This window comes from Mytilus edulis, chromosome 6 (genome assembly GCF_963676685.1).
Source record: "Mytilus edulis chromosome 6, xbMytEdul2.2, whole genome shotgun sequence".
In the NCBI taxonomy this organism is placed as follows: Eukaryota; Metazoa; Mollusca; class Bivalvia; order Mytilida; family Mytilidae; genus Mytilus; species Mytilus edulis.
In genome coordinates this window covers 92,096,138-92,123,819 of record NC_092349.1, presented here as the reverse complement: position 1 = coordinate 92,123,819, position 27,682 = coordinate 92,096,138, and the positions used below count along the sequence as shown (strand labels likewise).

The window sequence follows — 27,682 nt, the reverse complement described above, 5'->3', positions numbered from 1 at the left end:
TTCAAGACCTGCCATAGTTTCTGCCAACTTTACGTGTTCTTCTCCTTGTTTTCAGTGTTCACAGTATCAACTGTCACGAAAGCTATGAAGTGCACGCAGTTTAATTAAATTGAAATGTATTTCTATTGTTTTGACAGAGAATTCCAAGTTATCGTTTTTGCGAACTATTGTCTTGGCAGAGAATTTCAAGTTATCGTTTTTGCGAACTATAGTCTTGGCAGAGAATATCAAGTTATTGTTTTTGCGAACTATAGTATTAGCAGAGAATCGCGAGTTATCGTTTTTGCAAACTATAGTCATGGCAGAGAATATCAAGTTTTCGTTTTTGCGAACTATAGTCTTGGCAGGGAATCGCGAGTTATCAGTTGTGTTAACTTCACGTCTTTGTGTTGGGTTGCTGTCTCATCTAAATTAACGCTCAAATCTCTGATCTTTTTGGCATCATAAACTGTTTTGATCTCAACTATTCACGTTAAAAAAATCCTGAACGTAAAACCGTTACCAAATAATTTATAAAAATTCTTTTTTTGTAAAATTTTGAGTTTTGTCCTCCTTCAAAGAAAAACACACATCTGACAAACTTAACAAAGAACATCTCCCCCCTTTAAAAAAGAAGCTTGTATGTATATGTTTCGGGTTGCCGGAAAGTCACATAATGTCGTCGGACGGTTTTCCCCCAGTCAAAGTTGGCCTGCAATTTCATTAATATGCTTCCCATGTATTTCTGTGTCTTTGCTTTATAGCAATAAGCGATCCAAATGAAAGTAAATCCAAGAAAAGTGTTCAAACGCAGAAAAAACGCGGTGTTTATTTAACATGATTAATTTTCATCCATGCAAACATAGAAATGATGAAAAACATGTACATATCTATATATCTGTGTACAAATATAATAGTTAAATAAGACATTATGGAAGGACAAGTTAGATGTGTCATATTCAACCTTCGTGACTACAAAGTTTGCTGCTAGCAATTCCATCTTCCTTGTAGAATCCAGGTACCAGAGGACTACACGTAATCCTAAACTAACCAACCATATCAGAGGCCTGGGTGATGGATGGTGGTAGGTACTTAGGGTATATAAGAGTGGTGCTTGCCGCCGACAGAAGCGCAGACAGTTGATTTCGGTACAGCAAACAGGTGAATATCAAAGATTTTGTTTCTTTTTAAAATAATAGGGATATTGATTATAATTGCCAATGAGACAACTACCCAACATACATATAGTTCAAATGAATCGGATTTAAGCAACTATATATCAATTTGTTTAGCTTATATTGTTTTAGGATTTGGAATGTTTAAAAGTTCTCAAAATAAAGGTAAAACGTTGAATTATATTTGCTTTTTATTAACAACTAAAATTAATGTAGATTTTATAAATTATATCCTGAATATTTCTGCAATATAACTGACCAAGCATTGCAGCACAACCTAATTGAATTAATTATTGGTATACACGTATATGTAAAACGAAAATATATCGGGGCACATTTGTACTTTTCTTTTCAAGAAGAAATTTTAGCATATCAGGACTACTTCTTCGGATTATATGCTCAAAACAAGCGTATAGACTTATGAAAAAGAATTGACAAAATACCCCGGTTTTAAGGTTAAGACATTATATTATACCGCTTGTTTTTCAAGTTTATTATTTGTATGTTACAGAAAATGATGAAAATAGTTATCCTAGGCCTTATGGCCGCAATGGCATATGCAGGTAAGGATTAAGAAAGTATATTTTTGTTGATTTATGATAAACAAAATCACTACAAGCACTGAACATAGGAACAGTGCTGGCTATGTGCTTTAAGTTACAGCGAAATTAAATGCACTTCACAATTCTAAGAGCGTCCCCTCAAAAAGCATTGTCAACCTTGGCTTCGCCGCGGTTGACAATGTTTTCTCGGGGTAACAATCTGCTCTATCACCCTCTCAGCTATGTGTTATTTACATAGTGTTGATTAGATCCGTTCGCTAATGTTTGCACTATTCGAATGTATTTAGAAGCATTTTAAATATACACACGACAGTTACTAAAGCAATGAATTTATCTCGAAAAAATATATATATCTTTGAGATTTTTTTTAATGTGATATGATTGCAAATGAAAAAGTAATCTAAAAGAGTTCAAAAGACTAGTATGTTAGCAGCTATAGATCATAGCACGGCCTTCAACAATGATAAAACCTGAAATACGATAAAGGGTTCATTCATCTTATAAGATATGTTCTTGATATCCAATATATTTTAATTCATATAAATAACTTGTATAGAAAATCCATTAGGTTGTGTGTTGATACTTTGATATTATTTATCAAATACTAATAATTAATTTGATTATGTTGTAGCTCCCCCTATGAGGGGTATGGGTATGGGCATGGGAATGGGAATGCCACCTATGATGATGCCACCCATGATGATGGGCGGTATGTTGCCACGTAAGTTGTCCTTCTTTGATTGTTAAAGTTTACTTTAAGTTTAAACTATCATTTTCATTTTAAAGACCCAGAAACAAACATAACTTCTTTTGTAAGCTTGTGTCCTAAGTAGTATTAGTCTTGTACATAGTTGAGCAATTGAATGAGCGCTAGATATACTGACTAGTCTAGGTTTAGAATAAATATCACATGGATGTTACACCTGAAAACCGTCAGACTTTGCACAGTAATGTGATATTGCTAGATAAAATTAAATTACTAAAAGGGTTTTGACCAGTGTTTCAAATTTCACATCAAACAGTATGGCATGTTTCATTTACGTTTTTTTCTCATGTCTATAGCAAGTGACGCAAACAAAACGACGTGACTTAAAAAAAGTCTGACATTTATTGATTATCTTACTATATTTCCAGCTGAATCTCTGGACATGCTTAAGGACCTTAAACCATTATATCCATAAATTGATTATGTTATTATATTTACAGCTGAAGCACTGGACATGCTGAAGGACCTTAAACCAGACGACATCAAAGAAGCCATCAAAAATATGCCACCACAAATGAGGAGCATGATGAAGGGAATGGGTACGTTATAATATCCTCTTCTGATTGAGTTACGTCCCCTTTGTTTTTCTCATTGAGTTACGTTCTTTTCTTCATTTTATTAAGTTACACCCCCTTTCTTCTTCTCATTGAATTACGTCCCTTTTCTTCTTCTTCTCGGAGAGATATACCGCTTTCTATTTTTATTGAGTTACATTCCCTTTCTTTTTTTTTAAATGAGAGACATCCATTGAGTTACACCCTCTTTCTTCTTCCGTCTGAGTTACATTCCCTTTCTTCTTCTCGGGGAGTTACACACCTTTTTCTTCTTCTCATAGAGTTTCACACCTTTTTTTCTTCTAATTGAGTTACATTGTGTAAAAAGTGTAAAAATGGTATAAAAATACCAAATTTTTTTTGTCAACTTACAAAAATCTTTTCGAACTTTTCATTGTTGCGTTGAATGCACCTTATAAGCAAGGATGATAAATCTAAAAAATGACTCGGTTGGGATGTACTATAGATAAATAGATATAGTGAGTCAATATATTTGAGTGTATTTTATTTTAGGAATCTCTGAAGATCAAATAAACGAAGCCGTCAAAAGCCTTCCAGAAGATTTAACTCCTCTTGTTGAACAAATGAAAGAAAAACTAGGTAATACATTATAGATTAGACTCTAGAGAAAAGTCGTTCGTATCATGCAGGATAACAAAATCATATTGCAAATGAAATATTACTAATAAATAAACCTATAAAATTACAAAAAAAAACGCACTTACATACAAAGAAAGAAAAAGAAAACAATACATTGTACAAACAAAATAGCAAGTAAGTAAGTAAATGAATCAATAAGAAATGAAAAATAATCCAACAAACCAACAAAGAGTGAAAAAGTGTTAGGTTTAAAATTGAGAACTATTGCATTACATATGATTTGTTTAAACTTTAAAAAGAACTTAAAATAGTTGGCATGCTAAAATCTGTGTTGAGAAAGAAAGTGTGTGCTTCTTTCAGATTTTGTAATGAAACAGATTTTAAAAACTATATATCATAGTTCTTCAAGATAATCATGTTGAGTATGATTTTTGTTTCAGAAAATCACCCAGAGGAAGTAGAAAAGGTCATGGCCAAAGTTGAACGTACGTATCTCGTCAAGAGCTACAGGAATTACTAAAAGTGACAAGTCACGTGATTTCAAAGCATAATAAAACTCTTATATTTCTAATTTTTATGTTTTTATTTTCGCAATTCAATATTGTTTAAACAGCTAAGAAGGATTTAAAATAGAAAAGAAATCGCGTATCATACACATAAAAACAACATTGTCGACGCTCAAGTTCAAACTCAGTTTGTTGAATAAGAAAAAAATTACTCTTAGACAACACAACTCTGTGTCCACACTTGTTGAATAAGAACAATAAAGAAATAACGATGAATTAGTATGCAAATACATGACAAATCAACACTACCGAGTCGGTTAAAGAGGTTATAATTGCTGTATATTGATAAATAATCTGATGAGAAACCTATATTACAGTTCCAAGAGAAATGCAAGGAGACATGAAAGAATCTGCTATCGATATTCTCAAGGGACAAATGCAAGAGATGGGCATGGACATCAAAGGTTAATATATATTATATAAGTTAGTTTTCTCGTTTGAATTGTTTTTCATTCTCATTTCGGGACATTTTATAGCTGGCTATGGGGTATGGGTTTTGCTCATTGTTGAAGGCCGTACGGTGACGTCTAGTTGTTGATTTCTGTGTCATTTTGGTCTCTTGTGGATCGTTGTCTCATTGGCAATCATACTACGTCTTCTTCTTTTTATATTATAAGTATTTGGTAATGGTTTACTTTTACAAATTGTGACTTCAATGGAGAGTTTTTTTCATTTGTACTCATACCACAACTTCGTATATCTATTTGGATCATTTATAAGTACTTGGTTAATAATGAATTACTTCTTGAGAAAATATTTTTTTAATGTATTAGTATTGCATTATTAAGGTTCGATGAATTAGTTGGTGATCTAAGGCACTTGCCCTAGTCTTGTCAATATTTCCCCGGTTTTAGCTTTGTTTTATTAATATATATATATTAGTGCAACTATGAACCCTGCCAAGTAGAACAACAAAACTATATGAAATCTTTATTTCTTCACATCAACGCTGACAAAACCCATATATGTTCATACATATTATTTTTTTTAAACTGAAATGGGCTACCGTATTTGCCCTATAATGGTTTACTATTAAAAATTGTGACTTGAATGGAGATTTGTCTTATTGGCACTCACACCACATCTTTTTATATCTATCTGTATGCTTGGTCATCATTTAATTATTAAAAAAACCTTAGGTCCTAACTTCCTCAGACAAAGATGAATTAACTTAGGTGGATTTGGTTATTACTGTTATCCACTTTGGAGATATAGCTCTTCAGATTTTTCGGTACTTATACATCCCTAGTTTTCAAATATTTGGTTTTGAGCGGACCGATGAAGGTTGTCCAGAAAAGTGCTCCTGATGCGTTTAAGTTTTATTTAAAGTTTTAATGTATGAATACAATTTCCTGTCATAACACAGGAAAACAGATAAGAAACGTATACACCCCCAGTACAATATGGGGATTTGTACATACACTGTCATTTATAATATTACTTTATTATTGGTAGCTAATGTTCAGTGAAAAATATTTCATTTATATTACACAGAAGACGAAGATATGTCCTCTGTCATGGACAAAGCCAGGACTGCCATCTCAAAAAAATTGAAAGAGGAGGGATTCGATATCGGTAAGTAATAGAGAAAGCTACTATAAAATATAAAACTGTCGTGTATATTAAAAGTATATTGGTACGATTGCCAATGAGACAACTCTCCACAAGAGACAGAATAACACAAAAAGTAACAGCTGTGTGTCTGTCATCTTAATCAACTAAATGCTGGGGGTGGGAATGGAAGGATTGATTTTTATAAGTAAACAAGAAAGTTAAGTATGCCATTCTAAAACAATTAAAGGACCACGTTTTAGGTCAGAAATGGAGAAAGAAAAATATGAAACCTTAAATTAATACTGTTCCTTTTTCTATTCTAACAATTGTTTAAATTTCGTTTTGTTCTTTTCCAGATGACCCAGAAGGTATGCAAGCCAAGATGATGGCTGAGATGAGAAAAATCACCAACGCAAAACGTGAGTCTTAGCCTCGCTTTGAATAAGCAGGAAATATTTGACGGTGTACACGATGTTAAAGAAAATCAATCTTATCAAATCATCTTGTTTATCAACATAATTTATATTTTGCAACTTAAAAAATCATGATTATTTCATTGACTTACTAGTAGTTCGTTTTCATTATGCCACATTAAACATTTTTCGGTTATAAGCCTGCCTCCTCGTTGTGTTAATAGCCATATGATTACTTGGCTGTTTTTATAGTAATTATTTGATTACCATACCAAATATTTCATGATTATTTGATTATGTGATAATCTAGGATTACAGTTTTGATAATTTAATTGTCTTGTTAAAAAAATAAATCAACGAGTATCTGATTATATTGGAAAGAAAATTGTGATTATGTGATTACTTGGACACCTCTTGCGAAGCCTCATAAGTATTTAATGTCTTCTTTCTTCCTTTCGCTAGCTGATGAGAGTGACGAGGAAGTTAAGATCAAAGTCGCCAAGGATCTCCTCAAACAAATGAAAGAAGATGGACATGATGTCGACCCAGGTACGATTTATATAACTATTTACTAATTGATTTTACCTTATTTTGTTAGGATGCTGTCTGCATCACGTTTAACCACTATTTATTGTTTTTTTTACTTTAAATAATCATATCCATTTTTAGATTAAAATGAATTAAAAGTAACTTAAGTCCTTACATAGCTTGATGCAAACTATCGAACATTTCTCTTAGCCATATTGTACTAGTACTGTAAATGAAGATTTTTTTTTATTTTATTCAGAAAAACCACAAGAATCAATGGAGAAATTGAAAACAGAATTGAAAAGCCAACTGAAAGCCATGGACATTGATGTTGATGAGGGTGAGTTATATTTAGAAGATAATTCCGCTTCTAATAGTTAATAATAAATGTTGATTGATTGTTGATTGCTTAACGTCCCGTGGCAAATATTTCATGCAGGTTCAGGACGACAAAGATGTGTAGTTTTGGAGTACAGTGTTGTCCGATAATTCCGTCCCTCTGGTAACTCCGCCCACAGGGAAGATGAGCTCAATACAGATATAAATGCACGCTATAGCAGAGAGCATCAAAGAGATACGACTATACAATGTCCGAAATACTTTTTTTTACCTCTCTACAATAGAATGAATAATGTCAGCGATCCTCACTTTTCCGTCTGCTTTTAAACCTTGTAAATCATACCTTTTCCGTATATTATTTACATAGCTTGCCTTCTGTAAGTTTAAAGGAATACATTTTTTCATTGATTTAAATGCATTTTAGAGTAGAGAATATTTAGATAATTAACATGCGCGTTAAACCAGCTGCCTAATTTTTCCTATTTGACTTTCAGAGGACCTTAAAGCCAATGATTTCAAAGCCATTTTACAGAAACTTGTCGCCAGTGGCAAAGTCGGTAAGTTGTTTTTAAAATTGTTGAATAAGCTACCTCTTACTCTATAAGTAAAAAAGAAAGAAAAAAAGAACAGAACAGCGAAATGCATAATTTTCTAAAAAAAGATTGATAAATTTGTAAAACCTATTTATCTCATATTATATCAATGATATTATGTTATAGTTATTGACCAAGCAAGTCGGTATATGGGATTTAATCTGCACGGCTCGTGTGACCGAAGGAGTTCGGGTTAAAGGGTCACACGAGCCGTGCAAACTAATATGTTTGGCAGAACAGGTTGTAACTGGTTGAAACGTAGTACATCATTCAGTAACTGCGAGTTCCCTTAGATCAGTGCAAATGTGTCTTTTGTTTTCATTTATTGTTTTGTTATATATCAGGCTGTTTTTTCTAGTTTGAATTGTTTCCAATTTGTCATGACGTTGCTATTGTAGCTGACTATACGATATTGAATTTGCTAATTGCGGAAGGCCGTGCTATGACCTATATAGCTGCTAATGTCCCAATCAATTGAATTATAAGGGATATTCTCGATGGATATCATATCGACACGACAGAAATAAAAAAAACCCCACACAAACACACGGTTACACTGTTTGTTTTCTTTTTAAGGAAACCCAATGCATTTAATGATGTCTGCCATGGCTACTTTCAGCAGTAAGTATTGATAGTAAATTGTTCTATCTTATTTGGTCTAGTTTGTAAGTCTGGCGGAGGGTGAAAGATTGCTGATACACGTCCAGTGGCAACCATAACAAGCATATTACATACATGACGTACATAAATCACCAATCAATCGACTGTACTAGAACGCCGCCATGATCACAATGTTGACTGTGCTGGTTCACAAATACCATTAGATAAATAACAAAAACTCCAGAGAAATAAGGAAAAGGAAAAAAAATCAAAACGCTTTTTTCTCAATTATGAATAAATAGATTGATGATTATTTAAAATCTGTTGACTATTTCCCGCACATCTCAACAGTCAACATGTAATAACTTTTAATGATTGAATAGCTTGAGAACACAACTCAACAGTCAACATGTAATAACTTTTAATGATTGAATAGCTTGAGAACACACGGTTTAGTTATCTGCTATCATTGTCTAAAACTATATGTAATTGTTTTAATCACACATCTTTTCAGGCGGAGAAATCCCACATGGAGGTCCAATGCCACCACCAATGATGATGCCACAAGAAATGCTACACCCAGGTAGATATTAGTTTATTTACATTTAAATAAATATTATTGTCTTTCTATCAATATTCTAAAACTCTATATTATAATGAATACAGACTTTTTATTTTTGAGTCCTGCTGAAAAATGTATGTGGTAATTTTTCTAAAACTTATACTGTCAAATTATATAAGATACAAATTCAGCACGAATAATTAAATGCAGGGTAAATATCCCCCTCTATAATTTTCATCTTTTCACATGATGCACGTTTGATGATTTCAATTCTATTTTTCAGTATACAGAAGGCAGCCACTTAACTCATACGTTGAAGGTACGATAATCAGCACAAAGTTTTCTATTGATCACTTACAAATATTAGAGAGCAGCTCTAGAAAGTCGAAAAGATTACATATGTATATCGTTGACCTTAAATATATTTACTATTTAATAGACCGGTTTAAATACGGTAATGCCTTTGTCGTGTTTTACAGTCCATATGCGGATCCAGCCCCCCTTTTCGTAGGGAAAAATGGTTGATTATATAGGGAGTCACTAAAGCAAGACTGTAGCGGGTCCCCTCCCTTATACAAAGTTCTTTGCAGTCTTAAGTTCTGAGTATTCACTGGACGTCTAACTGGTGGACACTCTCTAAATGCGCTTGTAGCGCAATCATTTGTATGAAAACCATTCATTTATAGTGAAAATCCGGAATACATCCCCATCTTCCATTAATATGTATAAAAACTTGCATTCAGGGACTTTCTTTAAATGTGTATGGTTACTACTGTAATATGTATTACCTGTGAAATCTCAATAACAAAATATGTATTCTGACTTTAATAAGGTGCCGAGGATGCTTTGGTTCACGTGTTCGGAGATGATGATGATGTTATCCAGAATCTGATGGAGATTAAAGCCGGAGCAATGAGAGGTGTCCTCCCAGAACAAGCACTCTTCAGACTGATGAAGGACCTGATGCACTAGTATGTAGATTTATCATAAGATGAAAATCATTATATTCTTAGTATGAAACAATTTGATAATATACGTGTTTAAAAGGAAATACTCTGGATTGCATGTTGTCTGAAATGTATGTGCCAATGTCTGTGACGGGACTCTACTGCAGCAAATGTCAAGAACAACAAAAAAACAAAAGCTTACTTACGTTAAATTACAAAACAAACATGTAGGTTTAAGGTTTAAGTATTATGAGCTTTCATCAATAAGGAACTACTCAACATTAATCCTATTTTTTTGCATATTGCCAAAACAAGTAACAGAATGCATGGAAGACACTATCCATTGAATTACAAATTGCTCATTTTGTTTTGGAAACATTGAAACCTCTATTAATATAAACACTATTATATTTCAGCCGTCTAGAGGCCCGTGTTCTTATTGCCCAGAACAGAATCCTTGAAGAGAAAGTAGCTGCATCCCAATTCCACGCCATGCCACCATTTGCCAGAAGCCCATTCGGTCTGAGAGTTCTTGGATGTAGACACCACCATTAAACGGGCGATACAAACTGCTGCTGCTCTAGAATCTGTGTTCCACTCTATGCTTTGTTGTGATACCAATAAACATCAGGTTTCAAAATCTTACTGTCAAACATTACAGTTGTCTTTTCTTTTCTTTTAATTGATGTTATGTATTAATTATCTTTGTTTGTGTGCCACATTACTGTAGACTCAATAAAAAACGAGTGGATTCACTGATGTTAGACTGTTAATTATTCTATACAGGATACGTTTATTTTCAAACAGAGCGCCATAAGAATCACTGCATGTGGACTAAAAAAAGAGCTAACTAAAAATACAACCTTTAAGTTCTAAACGTAAAAACCTTTGGAAACATAAAAGCTAAAACACAACAAATTGTCGACCAATTGGTTTTTTTAAAACCCAAAACACCCCTCGATCAAATGAGAAGATGACTGGCGAAGAATTGTTCATCAACCAACCAATTTTCATATATTTGAACCTTAAATTATCCAACATTGCGAAGAAAGGTTTTAATAAGGATCTTTGATCTGAATTTAATTAATTACGCGTTTAGGTCGAATAAAAAGAAGACAATCAATTAGCCTTCAGCCTCCCCCAACCGCCCCACCCCCAAAAAAACAAAACAAAAAACATTAACAAAAACATTAACAAAAAAAAAAAAAACACACAAAAAACACAAAGATGTCAAAGTCTATAACTCGAACTGAAGTTTAGTTACTTGAATATTCGATCACCCTACCCGATGACGTATAAGATGAGAGCACAGTATTTATCATATCTCAAATGGAGCATTTGATTCAAAAACATAATCAGAAACAGTACGATTCTTGATTCGTACAAAAATAAGGAAATGTGATATATTTGCCAATGAGACCACCATTCATTTTATTTCAAATGGTGTGGATTATATATAGTGAATATCATTTTGACGTTAAGGTGGCGAGTTCTTATAATTGCGCTTGAATAAAAAAGAAACCAATTGTATCAAGAGCTCTACTTTTCAATCTCATGTGTTTAGATTATAAGCATGCATTTAACCCTGTAATCATGCTGACTGAACTAATTGCCAATAACGCATCTATTTTGCAAATCTCTAGGTGGGTTTCAAATTTGACACAAAATGGAGAAAAGGGATAGTGAGTATATGAATACATCACGCAAGATCAATGCGCAAACATGCTTTTCATTTCAAAATCCCATATGATGTCCAAAATAGAGGTTGCAATTTAAAGCGTAGCAGTTAATGACAACTCGACTTACTGATAATATTAAGAAGATATATAGCGCATAACACAATGTAGCATTCTGACTATAAAAAGAACCCACGTGACCCTTACCGTACAGACAAAAACAATATCGTTGAAATGAAATAGAATAACACGAGCCTCTTAAAACCCTCGGGATGAATGCAGGTGCAACAGATGGGAACGCAATTCCTGCTCCATCAATGACACGTGGTCGTATTAGGTGATGAACAAGGAAAACTGACCGATGGACGGGATTTATGGTACGACAAATCAAGCATGTCCGTGGTCAACTGTGAAAAATAATCCCGTAACCTTCGATGATTCTTCGTAAAGCTGTCACGAAACCCATAAATTACAAAATTAATATTCAATATATATTATATATTTAATTTGGAGGTCGTGTTGTTTCTCAGAAATTATTTAACATTCTTATTTACAAAGATATGCCGTCTTTTATAACAATATATTTGAAAAATTTGTAGAATGCTTGAAATAGAATTCATACTGAATCTTAGATAAGCTAACATGGCTATGGTACAGAGAAATACTAGAAATATATTATTCTGACACGAAACTTCTGTCATGAAAGTATTTCTATAGTACTTATATACCCTAAGACATATAAATATAAGGTAATTATCTAAGGAAGTTTAAACTAAGACATTACATGTGAAGGAAGTAAACTTATAGCTTAAGGCAACTTTTTAACAACCATGTATTGATAGATTAACAGTTAGAAATCTTGAACTTGTCGTAAACATCTAAACGGAAGAAACTAACTCATTGACAGTACCATTTTAACAATTATCAAATAAGTTAAAATCTTGTTTTATACTTTGGAATTTTTCCATCTGTATTTCCAGTGAAGGGCAAGATTATTTCAGTATTACAACCATTGCACAAATCAAACTTATTCTGATTTTTTAAAACATTTAAATTGATAGCGATTTATTTTTGAACACGCTATTTATATAATGTAGATTCCGTGTTTACGCTTAGCTTCCTTCCAATGCCTTTCAAGAGAAGCGTTGACACAAGATCTATTTCGATCGGATTTTCAGTTTGTAGTTTAAAAAAACAAACTAAACAAAAGTTTGAAAAAGAGAAATGCAAACAAACGTAAATCTGATTCGCATGTGCACAAATAAACATTTACAGTCTTACACATGCACATTATTGCACACCTGACAGATCTCTTAGAACCTAGATTTTCCAAATTTGCAGACTACCTGACAGAAAATTTTCATGTGCCAATTGAATCACGATTTTTGTATTTGAAATGTGGACAGTTAGAACAGATAACAAGAGCTCTTTTTCGCTCACCTGGCCCGCTCTATTGCGCTTTATAGTCAATTTTTAACAATTTTCATTAATTTGGTAAATTTTTGTAATTTTTACAAAATTCTTTCCTGTGTAACTGAAGGGCCAAGTTTATTATAGATAGAGATAATTGTAAGTAGCAAGAATGTTCAGTAAAGTAAGATCTACAAACACATCACCATCACCAAAACACAATTTTGTAATGAATTCATCTGTGTTCTTTGTTTCATATTCACATAGACCAAGGTGAGCGACACAGGCTCTTAAGAGCCTCTAGTTTTCACTCCTTAGGCTTTAGATATCCATATAGAAAATTATGACTTTTACTCTGCAAAGTCAAATATGCCGGTCCCAAGCCCGTATAAAAGAGGAAGTCAGTCATAAAATACAAATATTGCAAAAGCGAAAATGTCCTATGTAAAAGGCGCAAATGTCTTTTCTTAAAAAGCGCAAATGTCCTATGATTTGAAGCGCAAATGTCCTATGATTTGAAGCGCAAGTGGCCAAAATAAAAAGCGCAAATGTCCTATGAAAAAGCGCAAACGTCCCGACGTGCCGTCATCTTTATACCTATAAAAGAAGAAAGTAAAGGGTTTAAACATTTCATTTACCAAAAATTCCTGACTTTTCCTTTATAACCATACTTTCCAATATGGATATAGAAAGTCTTAAATCACCTAGATCAATATGCAAGAGTCAATCAAAAATAAAAATAGATAAAATAAACATTACGTATAAAGTAATAAGAAGATGGTACATTATTTAAGCATGGTCTAATACTCTGAAAACCATAAAAAATAAAGACATGTGATGGACAAAAAATGGTTTGGATCTACCTTTTGTTATTTAAACAAAAAATGTTAGACAACTCCTTCTGGCCCAACAGGAAATTTTGTCCTAAATGGCATTTTTTTCAATTTTGTTTCTGTTTTCTATTATCTTGGAACTATAAGAGATATGGGTAATAGAGCCAATCAGGACAAGGTCTATAAACAAAATTGTCATTGGAGGTATTGCGCTTTTAGAATGATTTTTAAGCATTTACGGAATTTTAGAAGAAAACTATTATAATAATAAAAGTAAATTTAAAAGGATGAATGAAGCAAACATGATTACCGAGGCAATATCTACAAATAAGTCAGTCAATTCCTTTAAGGAGTTGTTTCTTACTTACTGTTTTATAGAATATACACCAAGTCTCATTTTATGCCTGTTTCACACATATCATATTAATATACACCAAGTCTCATTTTATGCCTGTTTCACACATATCATATTATTATAATACTTATCAAAGCATCGTCATTTAGGTCCAAAATATTAAGGTACATAATTCCTATACAAAGATTTTTTTTATTCGCGTTAGATCGCCAGTTTTCACAGTGCATATATGTGAATTTCAAGAAAATAAACATATGATACGGACTGTAAAATTGCAGACATGAACAGCATGTGAAATGCTTTATTTTTTTTAAGAATTTACTAAACATTGGGGAAAAAAGGCAAACGAAAAGAAGACTCCTTTTATATACAGCATACCTCAAAACTGCATATGTATAGACATACATACCAAGACAGAATATTCCCTCAAAATGTTTAATTCGATTATGTTCGTATTTATCAAATTCTATTAAATCCGAATAAAGTCTGCTTATATCGTTATGTCTCAAAAAGTAAAATACATTAAAAAAACGATTATATCAAAAACATATTTTACAAAATATATAAAAAAAAATATGAATAAAATCAAATGAAAAATAAATGAGAAAATGTCAAAAAACAAAAAATTATATGACGGTGCATATCTGATAAAATTACCGTCAAAAACAACACTTGTAAAATGTGCAGTTCCGACGGCTATGTTAGATAACACAATGCAATACGCGGACGTTGTAAAAATGACATGATATCTACCGAGGGTAGTATATAAGGTCTGATATGTATCAATGTCGTCACATAAAGTCAAAAACAACACAAGTAAGTAGTTGTCGTTTAATTCTATCTATATATATTCTTTTATATCTTTTAATGTAGGTATCATTAATTTTCAACATTCTTATATATATACAAATATTTTCATAAATGTATTGTTGAATAATCAGTATATGATAAAAATGATAAATATATAAATTATTCCATTCGAGAAAAAAAGTTAAAATTATGACAAAAATGTGAAAACGATATAAAATTTATTTTTCATATTGAAAGTACTGATAAAAGGAAAAATGGAATCTACTCTGTAAACTTAATTAAAAATAATAAAAATACAAAAACAAAATACAGTTCACATGCATGTATTAGTAAAATCTGAATTTGTCTTTACAGAATGATGATAAAATTAGTAGTCCTAGGCATGTTGGCCGCATGCGCCATGGCACAATGTAAGTAAACACAATCTTAAGTTTTCCCTGTACTATAGATTTATTTTTTTTAAATTGTCATTTTCAGTCCTTAAGTCTTTTCTTGTGTGACTAAGTTTTTTGTTACGTTGTTGTTGCATTTTTTTTTTAACATTTTGGCAGCCAAAACAAATTCTTTATTCAAGTATGTTACAAGTAGAGTATACATTTCCAGAGTTAAAATATGTTATAAAATAGCAAGTTTATACATTTGCAAAAAGAAACATTTTTATTTTCTTCTGACATCAGTAAAGATACCCTCTGTTCATTTCATGTAAATGATTGAGTTTATTTTCTGTTTACAGTCCCAATGATGGGTTTTATTCATGTAGATAATGATTTCTCCTTTTCTGTTTACAGTCCCAATGATGGGTATGGGAGGATTCGGCGGCATGGACCTGAAAAACATTGAGAGCATGATCCCAGAAGGTACATTCGATATGATAAAAAACATGAAACCAGAGGATATCAAAGAAGCCATAAAAAATATGCCACCAGGAATGGGTGACATGCTCAAGGGAATGGGTAAGTCATCATCATCATATTCACGGGTCACATGATACGGGCACATGCTACGGGGATTGCTGATATGATAAATTGCGCCAAATGGACGATTCACTCAAACAATTATATAAAAAATTAGAACTATATATTCACAGTTTTATACTCACTCGCTCTAATTTTAATTATTCAAAATCGCAATTTCTCATTTCATTAGATACTTTATAACTCATTTAAACCAAGATTACCATTATTGTTGGTTTTTTAAGGTACCGTAACTTTCTAACAGCCGAACGGTTGAACTACTGATTTCACTCTGAAGTCCGTCTGTTTCTATCCCCTTTATATGTATTCATACCCCTGACTTATGATATTTTGTGTGATCTTGATTAGTGTAGATTCTCCAAACTATATCACCGTATATAATTGTTTTAGGAATCTCTGAAGATCAGATTAAAGAAGCCGTCAACAACATGCCAGAAGATATGGACATGGCCGCCATGTTCGACCAGGCTAAAGACAAAATGGGTAAGAATTAATCTAAAATCTGCCTTTTTGCAAATCTAATCTATGAATTCAATTGCTGTTTGGATTTCCTCCGCTTAATTAATACCAAATAAAGGGGTTCCAACCTTATTTACATTCTTTACTTAATTGAAATTATATTCTTCCATTCAAATGACTCAGACACCTTAAAAAGTAGAAAAAGATATACCAAGGAATAAAAAAAAAAGCAGTAAACAAAGAAAAAAATATAATACAAAGGCAAAAAGACAAACGTCCGAAAAACAAACAACAAAATAACACACAAAATAAGATTGGGCTCTTGATACAAACGACGGCTTAATAAAGTTAGTCAATTATTGTAAAAATAAAGAAATCAAGAGGGAAAGATCTTACTGGGATTCCCCTCCGAATTTTGAGATCGTGGTAACTTCGGTTACCATCATTTGCTTGTCAACAGGTCAACAGTGCGATAAAAAAATCCATTCTTTTTTGTTAGATTTCGAAGTTTTATTATTTTCGTTTAATTTTTTCTTAGGAGATCTCGTTGACAAAAGCAAAGACGAAATGAAAAGCCAGCTGTCAAACGAACTTAGCGAAATAAAGGAAGAAAAAAGGAAAGAACTTGAAGAAGCAGGTATTGACTTGTCCGGTGGCGTCAGCGGTCTCATGTCTCAGATGATACCAGAAATCACAGAAATGTTCGGAGAAAAACTTAGGGCCGAAGGAATCGACACTGGTGAGTACCAGCTATAGAAAATAAGTAAATCACGTGATATCAACTTTTAAATCTACCTATTGAGGTTGTATCTACGAAACTTTTTTGTATAAAAGCAAAGAGAAAACAAATATCATCCTTAGCATATTCTGAAATGTGTATATCTGATTGACATTTCAAAATGTAAACAAATATTTAAAAAAATGATTCTCTCTGAGGTAAAATATTTATGTAAACCTGATCCGAATCTTTTTCAGACGATCGTGAAAAATTGAACGAAGAAGTACGTAAACAGATGCGTGAGTTCGCCGGAGCTGATGAAGATGATACTGATGAACAAGTCAAGGAAAAGTTTATGAAGGGATTCCTTGAAGAAATGAAACAAAATGGCTTCGAGATCAAATCTGATGATATGGCTGAAGGATTCCAGGAACTCAAGAAACAAATCGTTGATGAGCTTAAAGATATGGGATTCGAGATTGAAGATGGTAATATATATATATATATTATGCACTTTAAGCACTTAAGTCAAAATGGGGAAGGAGGGTTAATGGCAAACAACACACAATAAGCTAGTTAGGGAATAGAAAATACAAAACCATTCCTCAAAAAAATCAAGACATTAACTTGTATGTTTTAATATTTTTAAAAATAGAAAGAAAGAAAAAAAAAACATTAAAAATTGTCTCATTTCTTAAAAAATACACTTAAGCCTGATTCATAAAGAAGCACAAGACCATTGTAAATTCGGCTTATTATTCTATATTTTCAAAACATCAATGATTGTATTTAATAAGTAACAGAAATATATATAAATATGTTTTCATAGAATTACTTTTACTTTGCAGAAGATGTGTCTAACCTCCCAGAAATGATGAAGAAAATGATGAAAAGTGGAAAGTTCAACCCCCAAATGATGATGGGAATGGTCGCCCCAATGATGCAAGGTATTTAGTCAGATCTTTATATCGACCATCTCGAATTTGGCAGCCATATCGGATTTTTTTTTCGTGGCTACATATTTTTATTTTGTTTATACCCTTTAATCTTTCACTATGTCAAGTTTCATGCTTTTACCATAAAGTGATCAATTATTAGTGTATCTATATCTAAATAATCTATTCATATAAAATTATTTGCACATTCTTAAAAAACATAAATGGTTCTGATGTGTAAAATGTATGTATACTGTAGTTCTTGTTTGAAGGAAAACGTAAATTTTTAGAAAAGAATTAATATAAATTAAGACATTTAAGACATTTTAGACATAGCAATAACAAAGCCGGAGATTTCACTTTAACAAAGTATATATACTATCGTCCAACCATAATCATCGTTACAAACGAGTTACATAAGAATCTTTCATTAGTTGATTTGATTTTACAGGTCCACCAATGATGGGACCAATGGGACCACCAATGATGCAAGGTCCACCTATGGGAATGAGACCACCAATGGAAGGTCCAATGAGGCCACCAATGGGAATGAGAGGAATGAACCTGAATCTTGACATCGATATCAATCAGAGACCACAGACTCCAGTCGTAACCCCAGGCTACGTTCAAGGTAATTCACAATTTTTCATTCTTTAAACGTTTTCTTAACCAGATTACAGAGAACTGTCAGTGTAAATTTTTTAGAGTGCATTCTATAGAATTACTTTGGGAAACCATATGTCTGATCACATTTCTGACTTTTTCTAAGCATATGTGGTATTATGCACGAAAGCACTGTAAATAAATGCAAAAAGTCGAAGATAAAAGTTTGTTCTCAAATGACAAAAGTTTAAAATAAAGTTTGCCTCACTATCATTAACTTGCTTATAGGGATGTTTGTGATATTACAATGTGCTTCTGTTTGTCAATATCTTACCATTATGCATGGTTGTAACTCATGTTATGTTTGTTATACTTTCAGGAGCCGAAGATGCTCTTTTACACGCTCTTGGTGATGACTCTGACGTTGTTAGACACGTGATGGCAGTCAAATACGGAGCTGAAACCGGAACTGTCATGGAAAGTGATCTCCACGAAATTCTCAGAGATCTCATGCACTAGTAAGAAATTTTCTTTATTAGTTCTTTGTATAATATATTTATATGATTGACTCGAATATAAATTCCCAAGAAATTAACTTCGTTAAGAAACTTTGTTTATCTATTCTTGCTTAGTACACAAGTTGTAAATAACTGAAATGGTTTCCCTTTTTCTCCTTCAAATTAATCAAAATATAAAACTATCTAGAAATTTTGATTTCTATCATTAAAATAAGTATTTTTGAAATTATAATTAGTTACTAAAGATTTTAAAAGCAGCAATCCATGTTTTCAGTATGATATTGTCTTCATTGAAAACTGCACAAGTAATTCGTGGTTAGTCTGACTCTTTGTGCAATCGAAGACCACCTAGCTAACAATGTTATTTGGTACTACTATGTATTACACGAAGACCACCGAGCTAACAATGTTATTTGGTACTACTATGTATTACAATTCCTTGTATAAACCAATGAAGAATGCAGGGTAAATTGTGCTATGATTAACACATTCATTTTTTCTCTTTTTCTAGTCGTCTTGAAGCCCGTGTTCTGATGGCCAAGAACCAGATGCTCAGAAACAGACTTTACGATGTTATGTTGTAAAGAAATAGACGTTGCCGTAACCATGGTGATTGGGGGAAAAGACTACTTCTACAAAACCCACGAACTTTACATAAAACAAAAGTGTTGCATTGATATGTGTGCTCTTTGAAACTTATAGATTGGTGTAATTTTGATATTACAAGAACTTAATTCATATTTATAATGTTGTTAAAATTATAATAGGTTGCAAACTTCAAACACTCTCTCTTTCAATAATGTTTTTGGGATGCAGCTGACCATTTGAACTAAAGCAAAATAATAATAAAAAAAATCAATTGGAAAATGAACAAACTTTTAAGATGCTTCCAATTTTAAAAGCTGCTAAATTCAAAGATATAAGAGTTTATTGTGAAAATGTGATAATATTTCTTTAAACCTCTGGCGTTAGATGATGAATGGGTAATTTAACTTTCAGCATACATGCATATATAATTGTTAAAATTTGAAATACAGATATCTTTAAAATACACGTCCTCGCATGGCTTCCAAAATGTCGCATATGAATTTTTGTTTGCTTAAATTTATACCTTTTCACATAAATGGGTTTGGTGCTGGGCGGGAGGAAACTATAATACTCCAAAATGTCATAACCATTAAAACATTTAAAAAAAAAAGACGTAACAAAATTTCTATAATCCCAATTGTTTGTTGAGCTTGCTTAAAAAATATTGTTCATTTCTTTTTTTCTTTATTTCCTTATTTCTGTAAAAATATTAACAGAAATAACCAAGTTTTTATGTCACATCCATTTACAAAAATATGAAGTTCACATACGACAATTTGGTAACAAGCATTTCAACCAAATCTGCAAAGCCTGTTCGTGAGATTTTAATGTTGTTATAAAAAAATAGTAATTTACTACATATTGGAAGTTCATCGACGATACATATAACCGATTTTATAAATTCTGAGACGATTTAATCTGGTAAATATAGATCACTGTAAAGCAAGCGAAACATCATATATCTTGTATGATAGATTCTAAGCATTCTAGATGATATTATCAACTATGCTTGCATTAAACTCAGTGATAAGTTAGGAACGAGCAATATTATATAAGTTATTTTATATTGGTTAAAAGATGGCAACTACTTTTATTTGGTGCATAAACAATGATTTTCGACATTTTGGTGCATACATAATGGGTTTCAGCAGAAAATTGATAGTTGAACCCATAGAGCCAAATATCAAGGGTTATGCCTATAAAACCTTTTATGAAAAAGAACTGTTTGCTTTTGTCTGTCATGATTACGTACATGTATATATATTGTGTGATATTAACAATAGTACAATAAAAGTGTCCTAAAATTACTTGTTTTGAATAATAATATACACGCCATCCCAGTTCATCAAAGTGTCAATTTTTGTATGAAAATTAAATGGTTAGTACAATCGGGATTCTAATAAAAAAAAAAAAAAAACGAATTCTCTAAAAGCAGCAACCAAACCGAAAATGTCAGTAAAATGTAATCCTTATGACAATTTGATTCCTCATGAACATGTCTACTTTACTGTCATAAACAATAACTATTAGACCAGAGTCCGTATCAGTAGTTTCTTGAAACACCATTGAGGTAAAACATCCATTGATGGTAGCAGCCGGATTTGAACATGAAATCCCAACATTTTAACAGAATTAGAATAGAAAGATATTCTCTTACGTTTACGAGTTAGACTCCCTTTACCAGTATATTTACAATTTTACATAATTTTGTATGTTAAAATAACCAATGGGATGCATTGTAAAGTTTAAATAGGTTTTCCCGTTTGAATGGTTTTACACTAGTTTTTGGGGCCCTTTATATACCTTGCTGTTCGGTGTGAGCCAAGGCTCCGTGTTGAAGACAGTACCTTGACCTATAATGGTTTACTTTTATAAATTGTGACTTGAATGGAAAGTTGTCTCATTGGCATTCATACCAAATCTTCCTATATCTAGTAACTGATATACAGGTCAAAACCTTTCATCTTCTAATACAAAGATGTCTATATATATATATATTATTAATTCGTATATTTTAACAAATTTGATTCGTTTAGGGATAGTCACATGTTAAACTATATTTTCGAAGGTAGAGAGAAAACGGCGGATAGCAAAAAGCATATTGACCGGCAAAAAGCATATTGCACGATTATTTTTAGAATATCTAAAAACCGATATACTTTGTGACGTCATGTAATGAATTTCGGGATATTGTTTAACGTTTTGAAACAAACGATATCTGTGATCGATTATTTGACGAAAAATAATCTTCAAATACATAAGATGTCAAAAAAAAAAGTAAATGAAATAACAACAATTGTCAAGGAGACAATGTAATATCTATAAAGTTCCAACAAACCTAAGTGACGATTTTGATACAAACATGGTGGGAAATTAATAATATATCAAATATAGCCTTTGTATGAGGTCAATACAGGACATATCGACCAAAAGAAGTATATCGACCTCGGACTTCGTCCTCAGTCAATATACTTCTTTCAGGTCAATATAATCCTTTTATTATACCTTAGTATGATTTTTCTATATAAAAAATAATGAAATAGTTGTGTTATTTCATTCCACAGACTGTTTGCCAGTCAATAGTTTCAAAGACTATTACCCCGGTTAATAGTTTCATAATCATATTTCCCGTACTTTTTCATGCTTATTTTTCATTGGACAATAATGATGTCATTGACTATTTTCCTTGGCAACGTCAAACTCTAATATTGTAAACGGTATAATCTGTTTGTGTCGATTGTGATTTCACTTACAAGAAGCAAATATAAAAGAGAGAAAATCTTCGTGCGCATTTTTTAAAGATCTAAAATATAGTACCTTATTCATAATATGGGTTCGGTCGTCGTATTCTAAAAGTGAATTTGCGTTTGGTGTACTTTAGCTAAAATTTATCATATGCACGGAAATTTAACACAAGTATTTTTAGTCTTGATTGCAATTAAGGAAATATTTACAAATACAAGAAGAACTATAAAAAAAACCCGTATAGTTCATCTTGTGCATGTCAAGTTATGTGACATTTTTTTTCTTTTCTTTCAGATGATATATGTACACTTTTAGAAAATTAGTTAATTTGGTATATAAAAACACTTAATGACTGTGTTGTTCAGTATAATAAAACACCTAATGACTGGTTGTGCGGGTAATAGCAAGTTTGTTGTCCCTTCGCATACCAACTATTGCTCTCGGCTTTGCCTCGAACAATAGTTGATATCTCATGGACAATAAACTTGCTATTACCCTCACACCCAGTCAATAGTGTATAGTATCGACCTCATACAAAGGCTATATTTGTATAATATCAATTTGCTATGTACTAGTATGTTGGCGTTTGTTTTTTGTTGCATTTCAATGTTTCTGTTGTTCAGTTGTTTTCCTCTAAATGTTGAGGTGTTTCCTTCGGTTCTAGTAACCCGAATGCATTACGCTTAATTGATTTAAGATTATTGAACAGCGGTAGATACTAGTCATACTGTTGACTTCATTTCATTTGAACTATCGGATAGTATCGTTTTTGAATTATAATAAAATAGTTAATATTTATAAAATTTGAAAATAATTTCGTTTATCCGTCTCTTTGCCGGAACAGCGTTCAAACCAAACAGATAATTGCCCTGATATTATATTTATTTACTGTTATCTTTTCCAGAAAATCAAAAGTCTTTACTTTAATCTACAATTGATAGGATATGCCTGTTGCTATCTGCCATATTTGTTTTTTTGTTAATAAGAAATGTTGTAGGATACTTTTTTTTTATTGGAATTGTTTCTCATTTGTCATGTCGGGGCCTTTTAACACGAATATAAGTACCTGCATGCTAAACAATAATGGACACGGAAAGATTAACCTGCATGCTAAATTAAAGAAAACAAAAAGAAGAAACTGCATAGTCAGTCGTTAGAATCGAAATAAATTTAAAAAACCCAACAAAATAAGATTATTTACCTGTATTAAAAATAAGTGTGAATTGACAGAAAAATAAAACCACAAAGTTAACTAACATTCAAGTTCACGTGTTGCGTTTCTTTATTTAAAGCTTGTTTTCATACGGAGTATAACATTTTTCTATCCGTACTTGTTTATGAATTACTTTCAATTTTTATCTATTAATAGTTTTGGTTAATACCTCAGCTGGCATCTAGACAGTGGATTTCTATATACTTTGCGGCACCAAAGGTATTTTTACACCAATAATCTTATATATTCTTTCTTGATGTGACCAATATCCCAAATATTTAAATATGGTTTCTTATATTTACACAACTGTAGAACTGTGTACTGCATACCTAATATCTATTTTTAAACATTACTGTAAACAGGTAAACAGGTAAATACCAAAATGTTCATTATGATTTCTAGTGGTGGGGATCGTGTTGCTCAGTCATTATAATTGTTTGCTTTTTGGTCTTTTTCTGTCTTTCAGTGACACTGTAAGTTAATCTGAAGACTTATAACTGGTCTCAGTCTTTTGAGACAACGTCTGGTATTGCTTGTATTGGATTGTACAAAAACAAAGTATATACACATTTTTTTGTACATACTCAGACCGTTCGCCGTTCTTTCGTTTGTGTGAATTGACTAATTGTTATAGTTCTGATATAACCCATGAAATATTTGTGAGTGGACGTCGAACAAACAACAATCAATCAATTTAACATTTGGCCAAAGTTTAAAGCCATCTGCAATCACAATCTAGCTTTTTGTGTTGTTTACATATTCCAGACAGAAATCTACTAATTTCATCTCGATATACTGAACAAATCGTATTTGTTAAAGTCTCGTAAAATTCTTCACTCCAATCGTATAAAGTTATTTTCAGACACTATTATTCTAACATTTCACATAAGAAAGTGAACTTTCTCCCAATTTATTTTGTTGTTGTAGATAATGGCGAACTATCCCATCAACGTTTATACAACCGTCTTCAAGGACGATATTGTTCAACAACATCAGCAGATAGACGATTTAGGAAAAGCTGGACAGTGGTCAGAACTTATAGAATTGTTGGAAAGTAGCGGCGAGCTTGTAAATTCAAGCAGACTTCCAGTGAAGGGAGATAATAAAGGTCCTGCCTGGTATACGCCTCTTCATAACGCAGCTGACTTAGGTGCACCGGAACACATATTTAAAGATTTAATACGACTGGGTGCATCGAAAAGTATGAAGAATGCTGAAGGTCAAACCGCTTATGACATTGCAAAAAGTAAAGGTCTTGATAAAGTTATATTGGACCAATTAGTGATTCCAAAGAAAATAGAACAAAACGCCGCTGCAATTGAGAAAATGGAAAAAGGCTTACACGAGGTCATCAATAGTAGAGTTAAAGACTTGATTAAGGGAAACGGACAAGCTTTACCTCAACTTTCTCTATTATTTGAACATGGAAGTTTTTATTATCCTGTACCCGGAATGTATGGTGGTTTTAGTGTTAGTGAACACGACGATGGCATCCAAGCAGATAGCTGGGTTCGTATTTGTGGCGGAAGTGAACAAAACCACGTTGTTAATAAGGAAGGCAAAATTACTTTATTACCAAATGACAATCCTCTTTAATTACTAGCACATGAAATAAAATTACCTACCTCTTTAAGTGTAGTAGTCAATATATACATATTTAAGACGCATGCAAGTTTTGTGATGCAACTCATTTAAAAAAGATGGAAGATACTAAAGGTACATTAAAACAATCTAACATGCAACACAATATGACAAACAAGAAAAACTCAAGACTAAGCAACATGAACCAATTAAAACCAACAAACCAAAGGTTACCTCATATGCTTCAGTAGAAGGGTAGATATTTCCTGCTACAAATATGGTACCCGTCGTGTAAAACATTGTTAGTTCAATTTAGATTATGCCACTATCTAGGAAGAGAGAAAGGTGCTACAGCTGACAGTGTGACATATCTGTGGTCATCGGTGACACATACATGTATCTTCAATAGCGGTCAACCAACTGATGATGACGTTAGATATAACGTATCAATTGACAAAAGCGTTTCCAAAATGAGAAACTAGTATTATTTCCCCTTAACTGCATTTGAATTACAGATAACTGGCAGGCATATTATGATAGATTCTATAGGATAGTAAAGGAGTTTTCTCCTTCGACAGTACTTTGATAATGCATTCTTGAGAATATATTGACTGTCCCTATGGTATCTTTCACCCCTCTTTTTCACGCATGGCTATTGAATCCCTTCATATAGTGCAAAATGTCAACAAGCACGGCTACTTATGACCTTCGGGTAGTGAAAGATTTCAAGAACCTTGGCTACTTATGCCCTGCGGGTCGTGCACTATGTCAGCAACCTTTGCTTATTATTACATCCGGGTCGTGCATGATAAAATAATAGGGCTACTAATTTTCCCTTGGGTCGAACACGGTATCAATAAACATGTGTTCTTACCTAGTTATGGTCGTGCACGATGTTAAATCCTTTTGCTATTCATTCCCTTCCGGTCAACAAACTTGACTGTTAGTTCTCTTTGTGTCGTGCACGATGTCAAAAACCTTGGTGAATAATCCCCTTCGGTTCTTGTGTGATGTCAATAATTTTGGTATTGTCAACAGCATGGCTACCTATTCCATTCGGTTCGTATACGAATGAAGATTGTTTCAAAATTCGAAATCAGTGACAACTGTTGTATGCATTAATGATTCTGCAGTCGACATTTCTACTACAAATAAATGGAAGTGATACGCGTGTAGTGCACTGGTAGTTATAGTCTCGTAGTATGATCCTGCTTCTGTTGCGAGCGCATGAACAGTTATATTCAAATCAATGTTTACATAACAGATTAATTTGGGGTCCTTATTACGGTCTGCGTTTTAGTGTTGTCAGTTTCATTCAAATTCAATTTAAGTGGGCACATATAAGGGATAATGATAACATTTAAAAAAAAAATCATCACTTACAAACACTGCCAAAAATTTTGCATAAACAGTTAACTAAAATGTTTATAATACTATTCCGAAATGAATTTGAATATGTATCATGACCTTTTATTTTTGTTTCTATCTTTTAAAAAACCTAAGGCAACTAGTGCTTTTACGTCTTTTATCATGCAGTAAATACAAAATTAAAAAAAAATCTCAAATTTTAATTTTCACATGTATATAAAATTATTAAATATTTTTCTACACCTTATTCATCCCTCATATACGTTAAAGATCAATGTTAAATTGCACGATAAAAGCAACAAAATGTAAAATGTTGCTCTGTACTTTAAATATACAAAACAAAATATCACTCTGTACTATTGATATACAAAACAAACTTTTGCTCTGTACTTTCGATATACAAAACAAAATATCGCTCTGTACTATCGCTATACAAAATAAAATATCGCTCTGTACTTTCGATATACAAAACAAAATATCGCTCTGTACTTTCGATATACAAACACAATCCTGGAATTACCAGTTTTATGTGTTCATCATTAACCCTTGGATTTATTTGAGCACTACATGTCAAGTCTGACAATTTATATTTCTCTAGAGAAATGTCTTTACAGAACTTGTTAACATTCTTAAATTACAATTGTCAGAAACCAAATAACTATTTGATTTGTTGTTTATTAGCTCAACAAATACATGATTGAAAGTTCGTCTCTGAAATGTCAAAGATAAGAACATATATTTCTGATCCGGAAACATCGAATCAACTCTGACAAGAAACATTGATGTTTAACACTAACAGCACTGTGAAGAGTAATTAAGACCTATACAACGCCTATTTGTAATTGTGTCTCATTGTGTGTCAACAAAAAATTCTTTAAAATCATTATAACTTGACATGCGTGTGCTGTAACTGTTTTACAAATAATACAATATAACGGTTTGGGTTGATGTTATACACTCCCAACAGCACGTTAAAGCTGAACTTTGAAGATGAACATATATTTAGAATAATAATTGTTAAGGGTTGGTGTTATAATCATATGTTTCTATATTGAGGAGATAAAAAAGAAATAATTTAGATTGTGTTACCGTCCTTACATCAACACACAAGATATATTGAGGCGGCGCACATGAAATAATACAATGTAATTGTTTAG

The 27,682-nt window shown here is 32.3% G+C and overlaps 3 protein-coding genes across 3 annotated transcripts; all 3 read left to right on the top strand.

Annotated features, from left to right (window-relative positions):
- Positions 1 to 1,104: 1,104 nt before the first annotated feature.
- LOC139528903 (uncharacterized) lies at positions 1,105 to 10,498 on the top strand. The gene is made up of 17 exons (XM_071325140.1): positions 1,105 to 1,140; positions 1,666 to 1,717; positions 2,349 to 2,438; positions 2,924 to 3,022; positions 3,551 to 3,637; positions 4,078 to 4,122; positions 4,521 to 4,607; positions 5,698 to 5,778; positions 6,114 to 6,176; positions 6,633 to 6,719; positions 6,958 to 7,038; positions 7,532 to 7,594; positions 8,207 to 8,251; positions 8,745 to 8,813; positions 9,076 to 9,111; positions 9,625 to 9,763; positions 10,156 to 10,498. Exons 2-17 carry the CDS (start codon positions 1,669 to 1,671, stop codon positions 10,292 to 10,294), a joined length of 1,260 nt encoding a protein of 419 aa, XP_071181241.1. The 5' UTR covers positions 1,105 to 1,140; positions 1,666 to 1,668; the 3' UTR covers positions 10,295 to 10,498.
- A 4,658-nt stretch (positions 10,499 to 15,156) lies between these two features.
- On the top strand, positions 15,157 to 20,922 carry LOC139528902 (probable inactive protein kinase DDB_G0270444). Its single transcript, XM_071325139.1, has 9 exons — positions 15,157 to 15,233; positions 15,612 to 15,776; positions 16,188 to 16,280; positions 16,795 to 16,995; positions 17,232 to 17,462; positions 17,823 to 17,921; positions 18,361 to 18,540; positions 18,892 to 19,030; positions 19,542 to 20,922. The coding sequence occupies exons 1-9, from the start codon at positions 15,179 to 15,181 to the stop codon at positions 19,612 to 19,614; spliced, it is 1,236 nt and encodes a 411-aa protein (XP_071181240.1). The 5' UTR covers positions 15,157 to 15,178; the 3' UTR covers positions 19,615 to 20,922.
- A 2,755-nt stretch (positions 20,923 to 23,677) lies between these two features.
- Positions 23,678 to 25,209, top strand: LOC139528901 (uncharacterized). Its single transcript, XM_071325138.1, has 2 exons — positions 23,678 to 23,795; positions 24,504 to 25,209. Exon 2 carries the CDS (start codon positions 24,507 to 24,509, stop codon positions 25,170 to 25,172), a length of 666 nt encoding a protein of 221 aa, XP_071181239.1. The 5' UTR covers positions 23,678 to 23,795; positions 24,504 to 24,506; the 3' UTR covers positions 25,173 to 25,209.
- The last annotated feature ends 2,473 nt before the right edge of the window (positions 25,210 to 27,682 follow it).

What these genes read in the sequence shown, in the direction of transcription:
- LOC139528901 (XM_071325138.1), top strand. Translation starts at nt 24,507, where the DNA reads ATGGCGAACTATCCCATCAACGTTTATACAACCGTCTTCAAGGACGAT.
- LOC139528902 (XM_071325139.1), top strand. Translation starts at nt 15,179, where the DNA reads ATGATGATAAAATTAGTAGTCCTAGGCATGTTGGCCGCATGCGCCATG. An exon ending in AACCCCAGGCTACGTTCAAG is followed by an intron (nt 18,541 to 18,891) that starts GTAATTCACAAT and finishes TTATACTTTCAG; the next exon opens with GAGCCGAAGATGCTCTTTTA. An exon ending in CTCAGAGATCTCATGCACTA is followed by an intron (nt 19,031 to 19,541) that starts GTAAGAAATTTT and finishes CTCTTTTTCTAG; the next exon opens with TCGTCTTGAAGCCCGTGTTC.
- LOC139528903 (XM_071325140.1), top strand. Translation starts at nt 1,669, where the DNA reads ATGATGAAAATAGTTATCCTAGGCCTTATGGCCGCAATGGCATATGCA. An exon ending in GATGGGCGGTATGTTGCCAC is followed by an intron (nt 2,439 to 2,923) that starts GTAAGTTGTCCT and finishes TTATATTTACAG; the next exon opens with CTGAAGCACTGGACATGCTG. An exon ending in ACAAGAAATGCTACACCCAG is followed by an intron (nt 8,814 to 9,075) that starts GTAGATATTAGT and finishes TCTATTTTTCAG; the next exon opens with TATACAGAAGGCAGCCACTT.